Consider the following 20,093-nt stretch of genomic DNA (forward strand, 5'->3'; position numbering starts at 1 on the left):
TCTCTCATGCTATATTTTAGATATGTAATATTTAATTTAGAATATTGTAAATTGATAACCCTGGGCCTCCACACGAGTTTTCTCAGTGAGGCCCAGTAATCTTTTTGATTTCAAATAAAAAAAAAAAAAAAAAAAATGTATAACCAACCAAGAAGTAATAAAGTTGTAAATTGCATAATAAAATACTCAGAACACTATTATATATATCGTGTACCAAGGTATTTTCGAATTGTTTTATGGTGAAATTAAAAGTTATTAAAAATCAAAGTAGAAATATCCACCTAAAGTTTTCCTGATAATATTATAATTTCAGTTAAACGATGTGTTATAAAATCTATATATTAAACGATATTTACGAATTTACTCTTTTTAAATTTGTCTTGACTGCAAAAAATACTTTTAAGAGTTTTAAAATATATTTCTTTAGAAAATTAAATTTTCAAACCAGTTTGAACTGATAATAAATATTTTAAACTCATAAAGTTATGACAGCTTTAAGAGTTTTCCGGATTTACTATAATAAAGTAACATAATACTTTACATTTGAGTCCAAATGATTTGATTTTTTAATATGCATTAGATTAGTGTTGTTTTTGAATCAATTATCTTTCTAATTAATAAACATAGTGACCCATTGATCATTGCACGAGTGAGTTTTCGTGCAAATCCACAAATCCAATGTAATAGTACAAGTATATGTATTTCGAAAAGAAGATTTTCATATGTAAGAATAATGCAACACAATTAGAAAAACTTGGAGGTTTGAATAAATTCCATTGAATGATGCTTGTTGATTTGGTTATTGGTTTAAAATGTTTATATATAAATACTTTACTACTGTTTATACATAATGAGAGTTTTTTGAAAAATTAAAATTATGTATATGTAATTATTTGTTTTCTTATATGTTCAGTATGTTGTATCTGCGCGATAATTTCATCGAATAAACTTTTTAGATAAATAAACATCCCTTTTGTTTGGACTAAGATGCACATATGTTTGTGAAGAGTTTTTTTTTATCAAACGCTAATTTTTAAGCAAAAATAAAATCATCTTTCATTGACTAGCATACATTTTATGAAACACTCGTCGCTATTATGAACATTTGTAACCAAAGTACATTACTATTGAAACTATGTCGATAGAACTTTGTAGTTTGTAACTATTAAAACTCATAAGACGAGACGATTGAATCACACAGCAGTTATTCAATGCCATACATTGTAAAAATAATAATCAATTTGTTCATAAATGCGATATTGAAGAAATTGAAATCGTGTTCAGTTTTATGCTGTTTGGCTAAAATCTGTAGAATTGTACGAAAAACGATTTTACCTCTTGAAAGTAGTTTCAAATTTTAGTCAGTAATAATTTCTTGGAGCGCATCCTTAAATATTAGAGTAGTAATACGCAGGAGAAAAGATCTTTTTTATGCGTGGATAGGGAGTGGATTTTAACGGCGACAGACTGAACGGCAGAATTACAAACGGATGCCAAGAAACCGTCCAGACAATAGTAATGGATATAATGCGGGCGAAAATTAAGTAGGTACTAAGAAAGATTTAAAGATTTTTTTTTTTTTATCAAATGAATATAGATTAATATATTTACTTCCAAATAAAAGATAACGGAGCGAAAATGTCGAACGCTCAATAAAATGTATAATATTATTGGTACTCGGTCGGCCCATGAAGCTATAAGAATTGAAATACCTAATATAAACGTTGACAATATTCTAGTATTGTATTTATAGCTACACCTACTGTTCGTTGTGTTGTAAAGGAGCGTGCACATAAAATATGAATCGTTTCAGATTTAATTGTGTAAAGTTTGATTGGACTGATTTGATTGCGACAATACACTGAATTTATGTTATTATATTTAATATCCCATAACTCGTCTAGAAATAATTTTCACACCAATATACCAGTCAAATGCGTGATTTATCATTGATTATCATTAGATAAAATGATTTATTTCCAATTTCAGTGTACACTGATATATATACTATAGATTAATTTAAAATCTAAAGAATTGGATAAACAATTTAATTTTGTTTTGATTATTATTTTTCTTATTCCATTTCTAAAGCAAATAATCATAAAACCTATTATTATTGACCATTGCAGTACTTTTTTTCCGGAGATATAATTGTTTGTGCGATAAGCTTTTTCCTATACATGTGGTCAGAATTATTGAAATTAACATACAGTTATGTTAACAATTTTGTAACTCTTAAAAAAAATTATTTATTAAAATATTGAATAAAATATCAGTTATTTAGTTTATTTATATATAATCGTATAAACTGCAGATTTTAAGCTTCAAATTATGGACCTGTTTTATAATAAAATAGTTACATTATTTTTTTTTTTTTTTTTAAGAGAGGTTAAGTTAGTATAACTTTTTTTATAAAAATTATAAAGTATGTTTTGTCGAAATATGTTCTAAATTATTTTTTTATTGATTTTTTTTTAAGACTTGTGGAATAAAATTAGTCTAATTATAGTCGTCATTTTGTATTAGTTTTTTATTTATTAAAATTATGGTAAATTGTTTTTTAATACTTCTCAATTAGAGTTGTTTCAGCTAATAAATAAGGTAAATATTATACTATTGTAGGGCTCCGTATAGGATTAAATAAATACAAAAAATAAATTTTATAATTAAAGATAATAAATATTAAAATTATATTTTGGTTATTAATTTAATATTCAAACTGTATTCAATACATTTGGATGATCTTTAAACGATATGTTTTTTTATGAACACTTATAATTTAAGAATTCCATAAAAACTGTAAAAAATTTAGTTCCACTCAGAATCGTTTTTCAAAGTTTTGATTTATCATTATTTTAAATTTAAAACAATAATAAAAAAACAATAAGCTAACGGCGAGGCAGATACAGCATTAGTACGAAAAATATCCAGTATCCAGTTACTATATATTATTTATATATTATCTAATCTTGTTCGAAATTTATTGATTTTAAATTTCAGAAATCATTCAAGGTTATATTCATTAAATCAAAAAAAAAATAATTGACATTAAATATGAATTATATAGTTTTAATTATAGTTTCATCAAATTATTTTTTATTTATGAAAATTATATTCCGTCGGGATATTCGGAACTGTGAATTTATTTTCTTGTAAGACTTTCATATTTTATTAAGTTTCTTATACAAACTGTAATTAAGTTATTACTTGTCGAAATCTATTATAACGTGTAAAAATTAATTATAAGTTAATTTCGCTTTTTTTTTTGCTCTTACGTTCATCAATCATCATTGTCAACTACAGTATACAAATATTTTTTCTCATTTAAGAAAAAATTTTAAGCCACAGTTTCATAAATCTATTTACCATAAATTCACCAACATTAGTTAGGGTATTGAATAGGGTTAACATCAGGATCTAGTATACTTATTTATTTTTCATTAAAACTGAATTATACAGTGTACATCTATATCTATATTTGAATCGAATATTTATGATAGGGGCCAAGTCCAAAAAGTGAAAATTTTGGGAAATTAAAAATAACTATTTTTCTCATACAATTTTACATGAAAAAAATTATAAAAAATATCTTAAATTTTTATGTATTGTATAGTGTTTAAGTATTTATTAGTAGCATTTATAAGTATTTATTTAAATTTGTGAATACCAATTGTTCAAATTTTTTTTTAACTTATAGTGTGAGTTTAAATTGAACAACTTGGACCCTTTTTGTAAAGAAATGAGTTATACTTAACTTTTTTCAAATATAAAATTACTAAATCATAGACGGGGTTGTGTGTAATATAGTGATGTAAACCAAAACTACTCAACCGATATATTTTAGTATGTCTTTTAAAATATATAAATCATTAAAAGGAACTTTTTCCAATTTTTATTTAATTTCATTGTATAACATCTTCAAAATAAAACAAAAACTTTACAAAAACTTTACATAAATATTTAAAATATTGCAATTTCTCAAACATATTTATTTTAATTTAAAACCATTATCAACTTATAATATAATATCTTGATTAGCATGTGAAAATTTTCTTCTCCAAACTAGAAGGTCTTTGAAAACCATATACAAACTCTCCAATAATAACAATACCTTTTTTATCAGAAAATAATTCAAATTTTCTATAAAATGACAAATTAAATCGTTCTTTTTTTCCACTTTTTAAACGCTGGTTTTCTAATGAAAATGTAGATTTTTTGTTCAATATTTCTCATCATGTTTAGATAAAAAGTGTATCGAAAACTAAATTTTCTTTTCTGTATTACTATATCATCACTTAACGCATTATCTGGCTCTACGTTTTCGGCGATTACAAAATTTTAATTCGGTTTATCGGCAAAATTTGTATTTATTTATGATTACGGTCAACTACGGTACAAAGCATTATTCATAAACAAACTAATTGTTTGAATCGCCATACTTAAGTAATTATCATATGAAGTTGATTCCTTTCAAAAGTAAACTATTCGTTACGAGCAGTAACGTATTTACAAAACATATTTATTAAAAAATATTTCATAAATAATCGATTCAATTTATTTTTAAAATCCTTAATTTTTTATTTGTTGAAAATATTTCTTTTTATGGTTATCGTATTACTATTTACATGTTTAGTATAAGAAAATCAACGGTTTTTATTTTTTTGGTTTTATTTACGGCATCAAGAACACATTTAGAAGTTGATAAATTATATTGATACTAATTTTATTTTCTGCTAGTCACACATAATACCTTATTAATATTACACACTGATTGACATTATACTTGTGATATAATTACTTATAGTAGCAGAATAAAAATGAAAAAAAATATATAGTTAAAAATTAATGTGTGTCAATATAACTAACGTTTTTACTGATAAATAACGTATGTACGAAAACGGAGAGATAATAAGTTACATATAACGAGTGTTAAAATAATAAAATATGCATCATATGAGAAGCTGGGCGACGAAATAACGATTCAATTTTTTTTAATACAAAAAAAAAAAAAAATACGAACTGTAACAATTTCACTTCAAAAAAATTATCTTTATGCGTTTACTGGTAGATATTTTAAATGATTTTCCCGTCAAAATGGATTATTTTATGATTATGCAGATGAACTGAAACATTAATAATACATTTTATTACAACCATGAAATAATATTTATACTGGTACAATAAATACTGTACATAAAAATTAACTAATTGGCGAAACTGGTATATTTTATTTAAATTATACATTATTACAATTTGAATATCTTATTAAATATCATTGAAGGGATAAATAGGCGGGAAACGTGTGATATCATTGAATAATATTCAATGGTGGCTACTAAATTAGATTACTTTCGTGTTCAATTTGAGAATCGCGTTTTTATTAAATAAGACATGACGTTGGATTTATTGAAACATGAAATGGTCAGTCTTGTTGATCATATAGCGAAATTAAGTTCTTTTCAATTTCATCACATATTAAATTCTCGGAGAACGTTCGATATTTTTCAATAAGCAACTAACCGTCTTATAAAGGAGTGATCAGGGATAATTCTTGTACACAAATCTAAGTATATGATAATAGTACGATGAAACAATAGGTGTCACGGACAAGTGCGCGTGAGGAGTATTATTCGACTCGTAAACGCGTATTTCGTATCGTTCGGTGGACGGAATAAAATCACACGAATAAAACCCTTAAAACGCGAATCGAAAACAGTGTGATCTTGTGACGATTGTTTCAACGTTTTGTGTCGTTTTTATATTTTATTTTTTACGTGCGCGATTGAGTGTGTCCAGCTATGACGGTGTTGTTAGTGGTGTGTCTGGTGTGCGTGCGGGTTACATCGTTGTTGTAATCAGCAACGATCATACACACACACACACACACACATACATACGTATACGAGAGAGATGGACGGGAGATTGGTCAAGTGGTCTCTTGGCGTGCAGGGGTAGACATACGAGAGCAGAAGTAGTAGAAGTAGTAGCGATAGAAACAGCAGGGCGGATAGAAAGTGAACACATTATCTATTAGAGGTTTTTTTTTACCCTCCCTCTCGATCGTTTGTTCCGTCTCCGTCCGAGCGTACCCCCATTCTCGCGGTCCCTATCCTTTTTCACTGTCGGCCGATAAAATACTGTGCGGTGGTCCCTGCGTGCTGCGTGTGTGTGTTCGTGCACCTTCTCTTTTTCCCCGCGGGAACACTTGCCGCTACGCCGTGTCACCGCGCTGCAGTACAGCGGAGCGCGGTATAAATAAAAACTACGGCCGGAGCGTTTGCGCGCTAGACAGAGAGACAGTGAGTGAGAAAGAGAGAGAGAGAGAGAGAGAGAGTGAGTGAGAGAGAGAGACGGTGAGAGCGAGGAAGATTTATAGCGAGAATGAGTGGGTGCGCGTAGGTGTGTGTGTGCGGGTGCTTACAGGAAAACTGTGCGGTGGGGCTTCGCGCGCGCGTCCTATCGATCGGGCGGCGGCGGCGGCGGCGGCGGCGGCGGCGAAAGATGGCCACCGCCGGCGCCCTCTCGCGCCGCCGCCACAAGGTGTATACCCCGGACCCCGGTAGGGCAGTTACAGCAGTCTCGCAGACGGTCGCGCCCCCCCGGTTCTGCGTGTTTGTCGTCGTCGCCGTCGTCGTCGTCGTCGTCGTCGTCGTCGTCGCCGCCGCGTGTCGTACCGTACGTGCGTGTGCATGTGTGCGTGCAAGTGCAATCGTGTGCGTCCGCGCGTGTTCTCGTGGGTGTCTCTGTCTCCGTCTCTCTGTCTGTCTCTGTCTCTCCCGTCCGCGCGGCGCGTAAACGAGTTGTGTTTTATTCGGCGGGACGCGCGTGTGAATCGTGTCCGCGTTCCGGGACGAAATAAAAAATAAAATCAAAACAAACGTTGTAGCCGTTTCACGGCACGTCCGATCGGGTACGGTCTCGTCGCGTTCCCGCCCGGGACAACACACCTCGGTTCCGGTGCACACGACGACGTCGCCGCCGCCGGTCCAGGGCACGTCCGGCGCGCGCGCGGACACATGACCGCGTGGCCGTCGCGGACGATGGCCGTGTCCACGGTGGCCGCAGCAGCCATCGATAGCCCGCGCGCCGCCGACGAATCGTACGCCGCCACCGGAACCGCACCCGGCACCGCTCGCCGCGCCGCCGAAAACCGTCCGCGCGACCATCGCTCCAACGTTTCGCTACGTCACTTCTTCTACTACTGGTGTTGTTCTAATTACGCTACTGCGGCGGTGGCGGCCACGACGACTCTGTGCCGGTCGGCCGCGTTACGCCACCGTCTGCACTGATATTATGGGCCGCCGCCGCGTAGCCCGCACCGTGTTCCGGCATCGTCGTCGTGTGCGGCCAGCGGACCGCCGCCGTCGTCGCGCGCTTGTTGTTATGGTCGATTGTGCGGGTCACCAGCCCGGCGACACGACATGATCTCTGGCGTCGACACGACGCTACAACGCATCATCGCCGCCGCACTCGTCGGATCATCGTTTACCCAGCAGTCAGCTGCAGTCGCGCTCTTTTACCGTCACTACCATTACTGCTGCACTACACCGCTACCGGCTTATTATCCGTCAAGTAAGTTTACTGACCCGTTATCGTCGTCCGCGTACCGATCGACGTACGCGCAAACGACAATCGTCGCAACGGTAACAATAATAATAACAACGTACGCGGTTATTTCCGCGTCGTTTACCCCCGGACACGTAGTCCGCGCGTTTTTCCCCCGTCCGCATTCGTTTACGTAATATACAATATTAGAATCGGGTAGGGGACGGTTTTTCTTTTTCTTTCTGCGTGTCCCCTTCCCTTTCCAGGTGCCGGCGCCCGCCACCGGTCCCACCCGCGTCACCGGCACACTTCTGCGTATCTCGCGGTACGCGCGTGCACGCGTGCAGGTACTTCCGCCGCCGGCGACAAAGCGCGTTACGTAATCCTTCGCCGTTGGAAAACTTTTTTTTATCCTTTTTATTTTTTTTTTTTTTGCACCGCGTTCACTTAGTGTATTAGTGTACACGCGCAGCCGTCGTGTCGCAGCGAACAGTGTGCATAATAGCGGTGTGGGGTTACCGTAGCCGTCTCCTTTCGCGAGGACAAAATCAATATAATGTATAAAACGGCCGTGGAAATCCGTCACGCGGTTATGATAACACCGCTGCCGCCTCCGCCACCGTGTCCGACGTTTCGAATCCGAAATCGAACGTCCCCGCATCATCATCGACCCTAACCACCGCCACCACTACTACTGCCTATCCCCATTCCACTCTCGTCGGACGTACGTGATAACGACTGCGGTAACAACAATAATTATGTACGATTATCGCGTCGTCGTAGTCGTGCAATAACGTGAGAGACAATTGTTCGATTACGGTTACGACTTGCGTACTCGACGAACATTCGCTGTTTGTTATTCACGCCGCCTCGCCCGATCGTCGGCTTAAAGTCGGCATGAGCCAAAGGAATAACGCCCGTTGCTGAATTACATGATATTCGTTGGTTCACTGCTACGACGTGACTATTATCGACTGCGACCGATCGGTCGCAGAATTATATCGCATTTGTGATATGTAGTATCACGTGATATATTTATTAAAGGTCTCGTGTTCTACTGTTCGGTTACGATTATTCACAGGGGTATTCTCTTACGTTCGTCGAATTCACGCACTACTTGTGGTGGAGTTAAAACTCTGGGTTCGAGTGCGGGTTGATGGCGAGACGCGCGTACGGTCTAATAGGGTTATTATCGATTCCGAACGCCTTTCCGAATAGGTGTCCGAGAAACGCGTGTGTGTGCATCGGATCGCTCTGTTTATATAAATAAATAAATAAATAAATATAAATGTATATTTTTCACTGGTGCGCACCGTACCTCGGGATAATATAGTCCTTGTCCGGACGCTGTTTTTAGCGTAAAATATTCCTTCCCGGTAACCGCGGCCAGCTCTTCTTCTTCTTCCTACCGCCTAACAATCTTTCCACCCGAACGAGGTAATCCGTGACGCGATGTTCGCGACGTTATAATACTCTGCACACCGAGAACGGCGTGTGAGTCGTGCACACACACGTGTGTTTACCCTACTGCGTGCCTAGTTGCCGGGGGCGGAGGACTTCGTTCGTGGATTACGTATTCCGACGGTCTTTGAACTTTTCAAGTCGCTAAAATCTACGAAGCTCCAAAATCCGGGAATCCACAATTTTTAGCTTATGAAAACGTTGACGTATCAATTATTTGATGTTCAATCGATTTCTTTTGCACCATAGAGTACGAAATTTGTACGCTCCGTATAAATTCGAAATGTTGAATTTAATCGAAAATTTTATATATATATATGTATACTTTTCCCTCGTTTACCAGCGCTACAAAATTTGTGGTTTAGTAGTGAAGAAAATAATGCGCTTGTCCGCATGATTAAAATCGATCCGTATAGATATTGCAGTATTGAACTCGTAATGTTTGGATTTGATTTAATTCAGATGTGTCCCCGGAGTCCTAGGTAGCGTGGTTTAAGAACCACCGGATTATAATATTTTCGTTGAGACGCACTGCAAATATGTACGCTCGTCGCAGACTTGGATACATGTATACCACCGATAAACGTTTTCCGAATGCGCCCCGCGCGTTTCCTATTAATCGACCGCGCGATTGTTCCGTGTCGTAAGGGTATGGATTTTCATTTTCATTTTTTTTTTTTTTTTTTTTTTTTTATGTCAAATACACTTTCCTCGCTAATTGGGTTGTACAAATTTTATCCAGCTAATGGATTTGTGTTTGCGCAATACGATACCTCCCCCCGCTGATATAAATTTTTCTCTCAAACACGCGCGTATTACTACACGTTTTATACTTTTACGATCGACAAAATATGTACTATATTTTATTTAACAGTCTTATAATTTTGTAATTTATTACGTTTACAGAACGCGTCGTTGTTTTCAACAGATTAGCTACGTACAACGGAAAGGAATAAAAGTGCGACACGTTTCTCAATAGCGCAAAGTCGTCGTAATAAAATGAAATGATTTTATCATGTGATCTCTAAGTTTTGTAATAAATGTATTGTTCTACACTTATGTGTATGACAGAATGAAACGAAAAGTTCATCGATTCCGATAAAATATCTTTCGTCTAGCATAAACAATTATTAAAACGATTGTTTACTGAGATAAAATGCATATCAATTTTAAAATCGGCAATCATGAAAAAAAAAAAAAAATTATAAAATAATTACGATATTTTACTGAAGATTGAAAGTAATTTTTATTAGGTTTTTTTTTTTCTTTCAAATTCAAATGTAAAAGGCAAAATGTTGATACATTCATAAGATCATAATTAGTATTTTTATCGAAAAAAAAAATCTTACAGTATTGCTACTCTTCCAAAAGAGCTACGATAAGCCTTTTTCATATTTATGACTACTGCTGACTGTTTCAAGATACTTTTTTGTTTTAAAAATGTCATCATCAATGAAATCGGATTTCTTAAAATCGATTTAAAAAGTTTATCATAATATGCAGTATAAAATGTATTTGTGCAACAATAATGTATATTTATTTTTCATATAATTTATTTGTTTCCCTATTAGTTTTGTATTCTCATTAATAAAAAAATCAAATGATTGTTAATATTTTAATTATTTTCCGATTTCTCAGATCTATAATATTCAATCTACATTTCTATAAGTATTTATATTCATATATAATGGTATGTTTTTGAGCAGTATTCCTTAATATTTTTTCGTTGAAATGATTCGAGAAATGGCTTTTAGAGATCCGAAAGCAATCCGAGATCGCAATCGGAGACCGAACTTGTCGACCACTCTTTTTTTGATCCTTGAATGGGATAAAGACTGTGAAAGGTATAAGCTGATGGCTGATTCGGGTTTTGCGCACGTCACCAAATGCGTATTAAACGGGTGGTGTTTAAACATGTCATGTAGTGATCCTTTGTTTTAAATTCGAATAAGGGTTTCGGTTAACGGGCAAAGATTTTAGAAACGTTTTCGTCAAGTACCTCATAAGTTATACTGAAAAAACAAAATGTTTACTCGCGATAACACTAAAGATGACCCTAGCCTATACCTGATTTATGGATAAAAAAAAAAAAGTGCTTACTAATATATCAAACATTGAAATATTCTAAATTAAATATTAGCCCGGATTGAATGTTAATTCTTGTATGTTCATTTATACACGAGTGTTTACGCTTTAGTTTAGATACCTAATCAGATAATATTATAATTCATTTAATGTGTTACGAACCTATTGGAGTACAACAAATTCTGAAAAAATGATATTTTCTACCATTTAAGTTAGATTTGTATTTAAAATACTACTAATATTCAATCGATCTAATTTTGATTGTTCACTAGAACTTCAGATCATTATATAAATGATTATTTATACATAAATTACATACAATTTTCACGGTAAAATAAATAAAAACAATAGTTATTATCATAGACGTTATTTAAATAAATTTTTAACTTAAATTTTGCATCATTCAGAAATTGTATGTTATACCTCAAAACCGTTTGTAGTATTAAAAATTATTGATTTATTTCCTCGCTCTAAAACGTACCGTCATTAAAAATAAATTGTTTTAAACGGTTATAAATGAAGCTTCGATACGCTTTTTTTTTTATGGCACTAGACGAAAACCCGTACACACGTTATCTTATGAAATATGCAAATCCTTTAACGAGCCGACGGCGCCTTCCTTGTTATAAAGTGTACTCGTCCTAAGCGTGTTAACTCTTAACTTTGATACTTGACGGTAAGGATGGGACAAAGAAACTTTTTCATATTTTATTTGAACCTTGCATTATGTATTCATGGACGAGAGAGAGAGAGAGAGAGTGAGAGAGAGAGAGAGAGAGAGAGGGAGAGAGAGAGAGAGAGAGAGAGAGAGAGAAAGAGGCCGCCGTATCATGTGATCTGGAGATATTCGCTTGACATTCCATAGAAAGATGAGCGTGACGTATTATGGCATTTATCGTGTGATTATTTCAGTCCTGAAACCGAACCGTTCAAGTACCATTGATTTTCTTTTTTCTGGTTCGTACGACGATCAAAACGTGATCGCTACTAATGGCCTTTTTGTTCGGGTTTTCCGGAAACGCGCGGGAAGAATTGTTTTTATGATATTCTCGACGTTTCACGTTTAACATTCGTGTACTGGAATGATAATCATCATTGCGGAATTGCAATATGGTGGTTTAGGCACCAAGCTTTTGTGTGATAATAATAAACATCAAACGGCGATTCGCGCCACCAAACGTGTTACCGTGTTGGTACGTTTATTTAGATTTTATTCTTTCACAAAATCGTTCGTTAATTTGTAAATCGTGACTCATTTCGTACGTATAAAATGACCTAGTGAACACGTGTATTTCTGTTTTTCACTCGATTCGTCCGAATCGATTTCGTTTTAATGTTTCGGCACGTTATGGATGGGAAATAATAATAAAAAAAAAAAAAGAAAATAAACAAATAGATCGGCGTTATCAATCCGATATTAGGTCGGTAGGAAAATGTTTTTATTTGTCCAGTCGTGCGAACCCGTGAATTTGGTCAGCGCGGTCCGTCGTGTTCACGTACGTCCATGCACAGATCCGTTCGCGCGAGTAATCGCAAGCGTGTAGACTTGCGCAGCGGTTCGGTTCAGCAAAATACACCTCTGCCGCGTCGTCGTTTGAAGACGTTTTTCGAAAACCCTACGAGGTCATGGGCGCAACCAGAGCCCAAATATTGGGGGTGCTGAAACTGCTAAAAATAAAATCGGTATTTCACTGTAATCGCTATAGGTTATATAGATCTGAAAAAAAAAAACCAAGAGGGCTACGTTTGAACTCAGAGGTACTGAAAACCCTATTCGGCCTACGTACGAGGTCCGAACGAATTGCGAACGAAGTCGCTACGCGTAGCGTGACGCGCGTAATTTTTTGTTCGGTTGACCGAGCGTTGACCGAGTGTGTACGGACCAGATGTCTAACCGGGGCGTATGACGTTTTGTGTGTTGCAGGTACAAGGAGGAAAAATGCGGATTCCGCGGCGAAACGGCCGGATCGGTTGTGATAGAGTGGTGGCGCCGGTCCCGGCGGTACAATGCGCGCTGCCAGCACCGGCGGCGGTCTCGTTCGTCTCGTCGTCATCTGGCTGGTGGTGCTCGCAGCGCTGGTCATGACCGCAGCCGGCGCCTCGTCAACGTCCGCGGCGGCCACCGTCGTCACGGCCACCGCAACGGCCACGGCCGCCGCCGCCGCCGCTGCCGCTGCTGCTGCTCATAAGACCGCCACGCCGCCGACGGCGATGTCGGAACCGGGTGGCGGGAACGTGACCGCGGGCCGCGCGCCGTGCGAGCTGGTGCGCGTGTCGCTGCGCAAGCCGGCGTGCACCGGACAGATTAGCGAGGGCCCGGGCCCGCCGCCGCCGCCGCCGCCGCGGTGCCCGTCGTGCACCCGACGTTCCGATAATAATAATAATTATAATAATAAGAATAATAAAAATAATAATAATAATATTAATAGTAATAATAATAATTACAATAATTATAATAATAATAATAATAATAAAATAAATAATAATAATAATAATAGTAATCATGAGTGCCTTGAATACGCCCGTCGGGAGCTCATACCGGAAATGTGCCCGGACGACCCGACCGCGTACCGTAGTCGGCCCGGCCGCCTGTCCCGGTACCGGCTCCGACATTGCTGTCACCACACCGTCGAGTCCGTTGCGCAGCAGCCGTACGGTGACCGGCAGTCGTGCTACGACCGGGTGAACGAAGCGCTCGACCTGGACGACGTCGCGGCCGCCATGTCGTGCCAGTTCGACGAGGTTCTGGCCAGGTACGATTGCAATCAGATGTACTCCGCCAAGTCGTGCGAATCGTGCAAGGTAAGTTTTTTTAGCTTATAGACCGTTCCTCCCCGATGTTTCCCCTAAACCGGGTTCCGCGAACAATCCATTCGAAAGGGGTCTTAAAAAGATTAACGGACAACAACCGGTTTCGGTCCCATCGTACGTCTACATTCCGCGCGAACAGAAAACCACTGACCGTGAAGGTACAAAAATATAAACATACATTTTTCTACCATTTCGTTGGCGGTTCGAACCCTTAAAGCCCCTTCCGGCACCTCACCGTTTATCCGTTATTTATTTTATGTTTCTCTGTTTATCTTCACGCACACGCGCGCATACATATGATACCACGATCCTTTAAAATACATACTTAAAGTTGCGATAAACGTTTTATCATTTATTATTTAAATCCTCGTGGGACGCCTACAGCACACAGCGTGTACACCGCGTGTGCTAGTCCGTGAAACGCGTTGCTCGTTCATAGAGTTTTCGCCGTTTAACACGTCCGACGTAATATATTTACACGTCCACAGGGCCGTATTTAATCAATCCGATACGAGATAACGGTAACGAAACGAATAAAATAAACGAGAGTATTACTTGCTTACGAACGTCGTTCGCACGTTATTGTTGTTGTTGTTGTTGTTGTTGGTATTATTATTATTATTACATCGTAGCCGTACCACGAATACGGGCACCGTCGAAACGTCAAATTAACCGAATATCACGCACCAGACCACGAGGCTATTGTTATCGTTATTATTATCGTTATCGCCGTCGTGCGCTGTAGACATATTTATATTATTATACACCCTCGCACGGCCGGTTCAATGTTTTCCCGTTTTCTACCCCTATGCACACAGATCGAGATTTTCGGGCGCCGTCGAAATCTCCGCACGTATCCCGTCAACGGTCGGCACCTTTGTACCCTGGGAAACGTTCGCACGCAAAAGATGTGCGCTCTATCGATTAGGCGGTTGGCGCGACGCCAACAGGCCCGAGCCGACGGAACGCGACGGCGATATAAATTATTCGCTTGGCCCCGACCAAAAGCCGTTATTGATACGGCCGTGACGTCCTTGTGCACGTGGATCGAAAGTGTCGAAAGAGACGTAAGAAATCTTCTGAGCACACCGAAGCGTGTGCGAAACCCTCTCCGGCTGCACCGGGGTGTCGTTGCGTTTCGCACGTTTATCGTATCCCGTGAGGGGGGAAGGATCTCTTGTGATTTATGTCGGTTTTTCCGTTTTTTTTTTCATTTTTTACATTTTTTTTTTTTTTTTATAACACGACAGTGTATGATAATGTATTAGAGGATGTAGGTCGGCCACTCTCACTTAGGCGCGAACATTATAAATGGACGTGTCGATGGGCCGCCACCGGAGTAGTAAGTTTGAATAAAAAAATAATAAAAAATAATAGACGCATACGGGAGGATACAACGGACATTTATTATACTGCACGGCTATACCATTTTATCCGCCGAATAATAATAAGGTTACTTGTACACGTACAGTTATAAATAAAAAAAGAATAACGGTTTGATTGATAAAATGTAAGCGAACGAGTACGCTAGAAAAATATTCACACGTAAATACGTATGCAAAAGTTATTTTTAATCGAATGTTAACTGTTCGGAACGATAGAATTAAAACTGCCATATGTATACCGTAAAATCAACTTTATTTAGTTAGCGTTATAATAATATAAGAGGTTTATTATTATGCTTTGGCGAGGTCTTGTAGGTATTTAGTCATAATGATGTGTTTGGACTTTTTAAATAACTTTAGTGGGTATTTAAAAAGAAAAAGAAAATTTCCTTTCCACTGTGCAGTGAGTATAATGTTACAAAAAGCTAAAAAGTTTTCTGGATACAAAGCCAGAATGAAGGAATACAGAGATGCTGATAAGAACTTTTTAGTTGATATAACTCTTTCATGTTTTATTAATGACCTAAATGAAAAAGTAACGTTATTGGTTTTCACTCAATTAGTTTCAGTCAATGCCGGCACACTCGTTACGTAGTTTGTAAATTATTACAATCTTATTTTAACAAAAACCATTTCAATATTATACGTGTGAAAAATTCGTTTTCTTGTTATTCATTTAACGTATTTTTGAAAATCACGTTTGAAATGTATAAATTCGTATAAGTTTTGTTTGCTTTGGTCTTGAGTAACTTTTTCCGCTTGCAAATTCAAAAATTTACTATTTAATATTTAACAAATTGGTATATAAAATGCACAAATATTTCAAAGGTTTTTTTTTTGTTTTGTAAATTATCGTCAACTATTTTCACGCTGAAATATTACACGGATTAAAGGTATTAATGGTAAAGTATTATTATTATTTTTTTTAGACCAGTTTTCCCAATCGATTTTGTATTACATATTTCGTCAGTTTACGACCCATGGACATAAAAAATGAAAAAATAAAACATCGTGAAAATATCTCCCCATCTAGTATTTTTACTACCATAAAATTGACGTTTAGTATTTGGTGGTGACAGGGGGAAATCACATAAACACCTATACACATAGACACAAAGCTTAAAGTATATGGAATCGTATTCGGAATGGTTGACAAGATGTGGGGCTACTAATAGTGTAACGAAATCATGTAATTGATTCGGATTGGTTGTGTGGGACCAATATTAAACGAAAAACTATTTATTGACCCTTCGAGGTTACATGGTGTTAACAAAATAAACGCAATAAATTTCTGGGCCAGCCTTCCGAAGAAATATACACAGGTTGCTGGTAAACATTTCAATATTTTTTATGTATTCATTATTTCGTAATATATTTTATTTTATTTATCCGATTAATTAAAAAGGGTGGAAAAAAATAGAACTTAAAATAATAATGAAAATTCTTTCAATTCCTCCATGGTTTGTTATTACGATGATAACATCATATGTTTTATCAGACTGAATAGTAATAATAATATTTACATAAATAATAGCGATGATAAAGATTAGGTATAAAAAAACAAAACAAATTATCTACACGAAAATTAGAAATATTATTAATTTAACTGAAAAATATGATAGTTAAAAACAATGAATTACACTCAAACCAATCTCGCTGACATTTCGATAATCATTTAATGTACATGTTAAGTAAAAATGACTCGCACTAAGAACTATTTAACTATCTACTTACTACTTTGATCTATCACTATTTCATCGATTACTTGATGAAAAAAAAATATAAAAATTCGTCAAATAAATCGAATCTCTCTCATATTACTATTTAATTTCATTACAGCTAATTTATATGAATATAAAAACTATGGATTTGAAAATTGGATTGTTATTTTAATGCAGTAATTATGTAAAATAGTTAATGCATACAGCACCGTTGTCGAAATTAATGCATTTTTAACGTTTTAATAGCGCAGAAAAATATGATTGAAAGTGAACGAAGTAATAACATTGTAAATTAATATGGTATTGGAACTACCCATTCGTACAATGATGTTATGTATGCACATCATTATAATATTACACTTGCTCGTGATTATGAAATCAACTATACCGACACGTCCAAAATATATGAACTCGATTATAATTTGCGAGTTTTCGCTCGTATTTTCTATTAACGATTCGGATTAATGCTATGGGTTCTGCTATGTGCATGTTTTGTTTCGTCATTTATACGATCGTAATGTTTCGATGACCATTTTTACTGTATGACTGGCGTTTTAGTTGAGCCCCGAAGATAGCCTATGAATCGTTGTAGAGTCGAAGCTACAGACTGAACAAATCATAAACAGAATACTTGCTCCAGCCACTTTGCCGTTAAATAAATAAACATGTTCCACTGACAATGAAAGGAATTAGGGAAAAATATCATTCTTAATGGCTATGCATAATTAATATACGTCACGCCCCAGTAAATGGCGTTAATGCGTTTCTATCGATTTTTAGCGGAGAAATAATACGATTTTATAAAAACCGTCTGATGGAAAACCGGCGACTTGTACTCCGTTTATGTAAAATAATACATTATATTGCTTTTAATTATATATATATGCAGTATTATTCTTTTCGAGTATAAATTCACGACTGTAGTTTTATTAATTATTATTACATACATTTTTCCATAGTTGTGTTTCTAACATTTCAGAGAATTTATTGTAAGAAAAAAATTTATAACATAGAAAATAATTCTAAACACTTTAATCATTTTAAAACATGACTTCAAATAGTTCACGTAAGGTTTTAGTAGTAAAATGCAGTTTTCTTACGAATTGAAAAAATACACTATCCATAAAAAACATTAGAGTAGTTAACATGTGATTTACTATAATAAAGATGGATCTAAAATATGGTAAAATGTGAAAGTTTAGATCAGTGGTGGCCAAACTACGGTCCATGGACTAACTCCGGCGCACCATCATTTAATATCTGGCTCACGAAAGTATTCTATATTACAACACTTATTTCCATAACTGTAATATTTTACATTTACGTAAAAAAAAATTGAAAAATACATTTTTTTATGGCCCGAGGTAAAAAAAGTTTGGTCACCACTGGTTTAGATGATAAAATATCTATGAATAAAGTATTTGATTTTCGACGGTACTCGGGTGATTTGTGATGTTCCAAAGTTAAAATTGCATAAGTATTATTACTATGAATAAGGAAATGACTTCCCGAAATTAACATTACTTGGCATATATTCCCCCAAATGCTGAAAATTTGATCCTGAATCCACCACAGTGGACATGTTTACGTAGGAACAACTGATTTCAACAACATGATGACGTATCTGGATAATATTCCAAAATTAATGTATGAACTTAAAATGTAACGTAATTGTGTCGCAAATCATACGAAATTACAAGGTCAATTTCATAATGTTCTATACCTACGTGCATTGGATAAAAAACGAAAACTCACATTTTAGCGAACTGTACGGTGTGGAATGTTATGTATGCGTAATCTGTAGTGTCAATGATTTAGTCCTGTGCTAACTTCGTTATTATTATTAATATCAATACACGAAGGTTTCAAACGTTACGCGTGGCCGATGAGCCGGCGCATTGTATAGGCAATTTAACACCACAGAAATCGTTACTTACCTCTGGCAGCACTTGAATTATTTTTATATCAATGCGAATGTACGTATGTAATACGAAATAAATTATTAATTTATAATGCGTATACGCATCATTATAATACGTTTAATAGAGTACAATATTACGATTGTGAGCGCATACAGTTTTCGAAATAATACAATGACGATAAATTATTGTTCGTAAGATCCCAACGGAATTAAACCGGATAATTATTTACATTTTTTTTCGTCGATATTACAGTAATCGGTAAATGCAGCGATGCCATATTTCACATTGAACACAATATCTTGACAAATCCGAAGACAACAAAGTTAACCTGTGTATCGCAACTATGTATAGTGCAGTAATTATTGTTGAATGTAATTTAAATTATATCGATTGAATTAAACATTTATAATATCAATTTTATTGTTTTTTTCAAAATATTAATAAACATAAATCATTTCAGAAGAACCATTTTTCAAAAACTATTGTGAAGGTAAAATATTTTTACATTACATATTACTCATATTAATATTATAAATAAGTATAAATTGAAAAAGTCAAAAACTTTTAAAAATTATAATGAACGAAATAAAAAACATCATAACATCGTATTTTATTGCTTATAACACAAAATCTAGAACGTATTATCATACGCGTTACTAATTAAATAAAAACTTTTAATTACTACATTTTGTGTTTGAAATTTCGTGGAAAACGGTATTGTAGTATACTAATCAAATACTGAATGATTGTATTCAAATACGAAGCTATCCGATCTTTGAGGGTTGAATATTATTCGTGAATTTCGATTAGGTGTATGACATACATCAACCTGTGATGCGTTGTGTAAGTAATGAAAAAAGTAATTTTACTTAAGAAAAGGTATTTTTAAATTGAGTTTTCTTTCAAGAAGTTTTTTTCAAACCAACTAAAAACTGATTGAAATCGACAATGCGTCTATATAACGCAATTTCTTTCTTCCACGGGTACTTAACCTAATTTTCTTTTATTGTATATTCTCGTTAAAATTTCCCTAACTTTAATTTATATTATCTTAGTTTCCAATAGTGATTTATCGTGAAAATGATTTTATTCGTTATTTTTCTTATAACAGACACACACATAGGCGCCGTATTCATGTATTAATTTTGCTTTATTCGATTAAT

At 35.6% G+C, this 20,093-nt stretch overlaps 1 protein-coding gene across 1 annotated transcript in view; it reads left to right on the top strand.

Moving 5' to 3' along the window:
- Positions 1–6,556: 6,556 nt before the first annotated feature.
- LOC112686069 overlaps positions 6,557–20,093 on the top strand; it is a 49,142-nt gene continuing 35,605 nt past the window's right edge. Inside the window, exons 1-2 of the mRNA XM_025558187.1 lie at positions 6,557–7,572; positions 13,016–13,893. Coding sequence (XP_025413972.1) covers positions 13,099–13,893 — 795 coding nt within the window. The 5' untranslated portion in view covers positions 6,557–7,572; positions 13,016–13,098. The remainder of the gene's footprint in view (positions 7,573–13,015; positions 13,894–20,093) is intronic.

The sequence above is a fragment of the Sipha flava genome, unplaced genomic scaffold (assembly GCF_003268045.1).
Source record: "Sipha flava isolate LNK unplaced genomic scaffold, YSA_version1 2_pilon_pilon, whole genome shotgun sequence".
Lineage (NCBI taxonomy): Eukaryota > Metazoa > Arthropoda > Insecta > Hemiptera > Aphididae > Sipha > Sipha flava.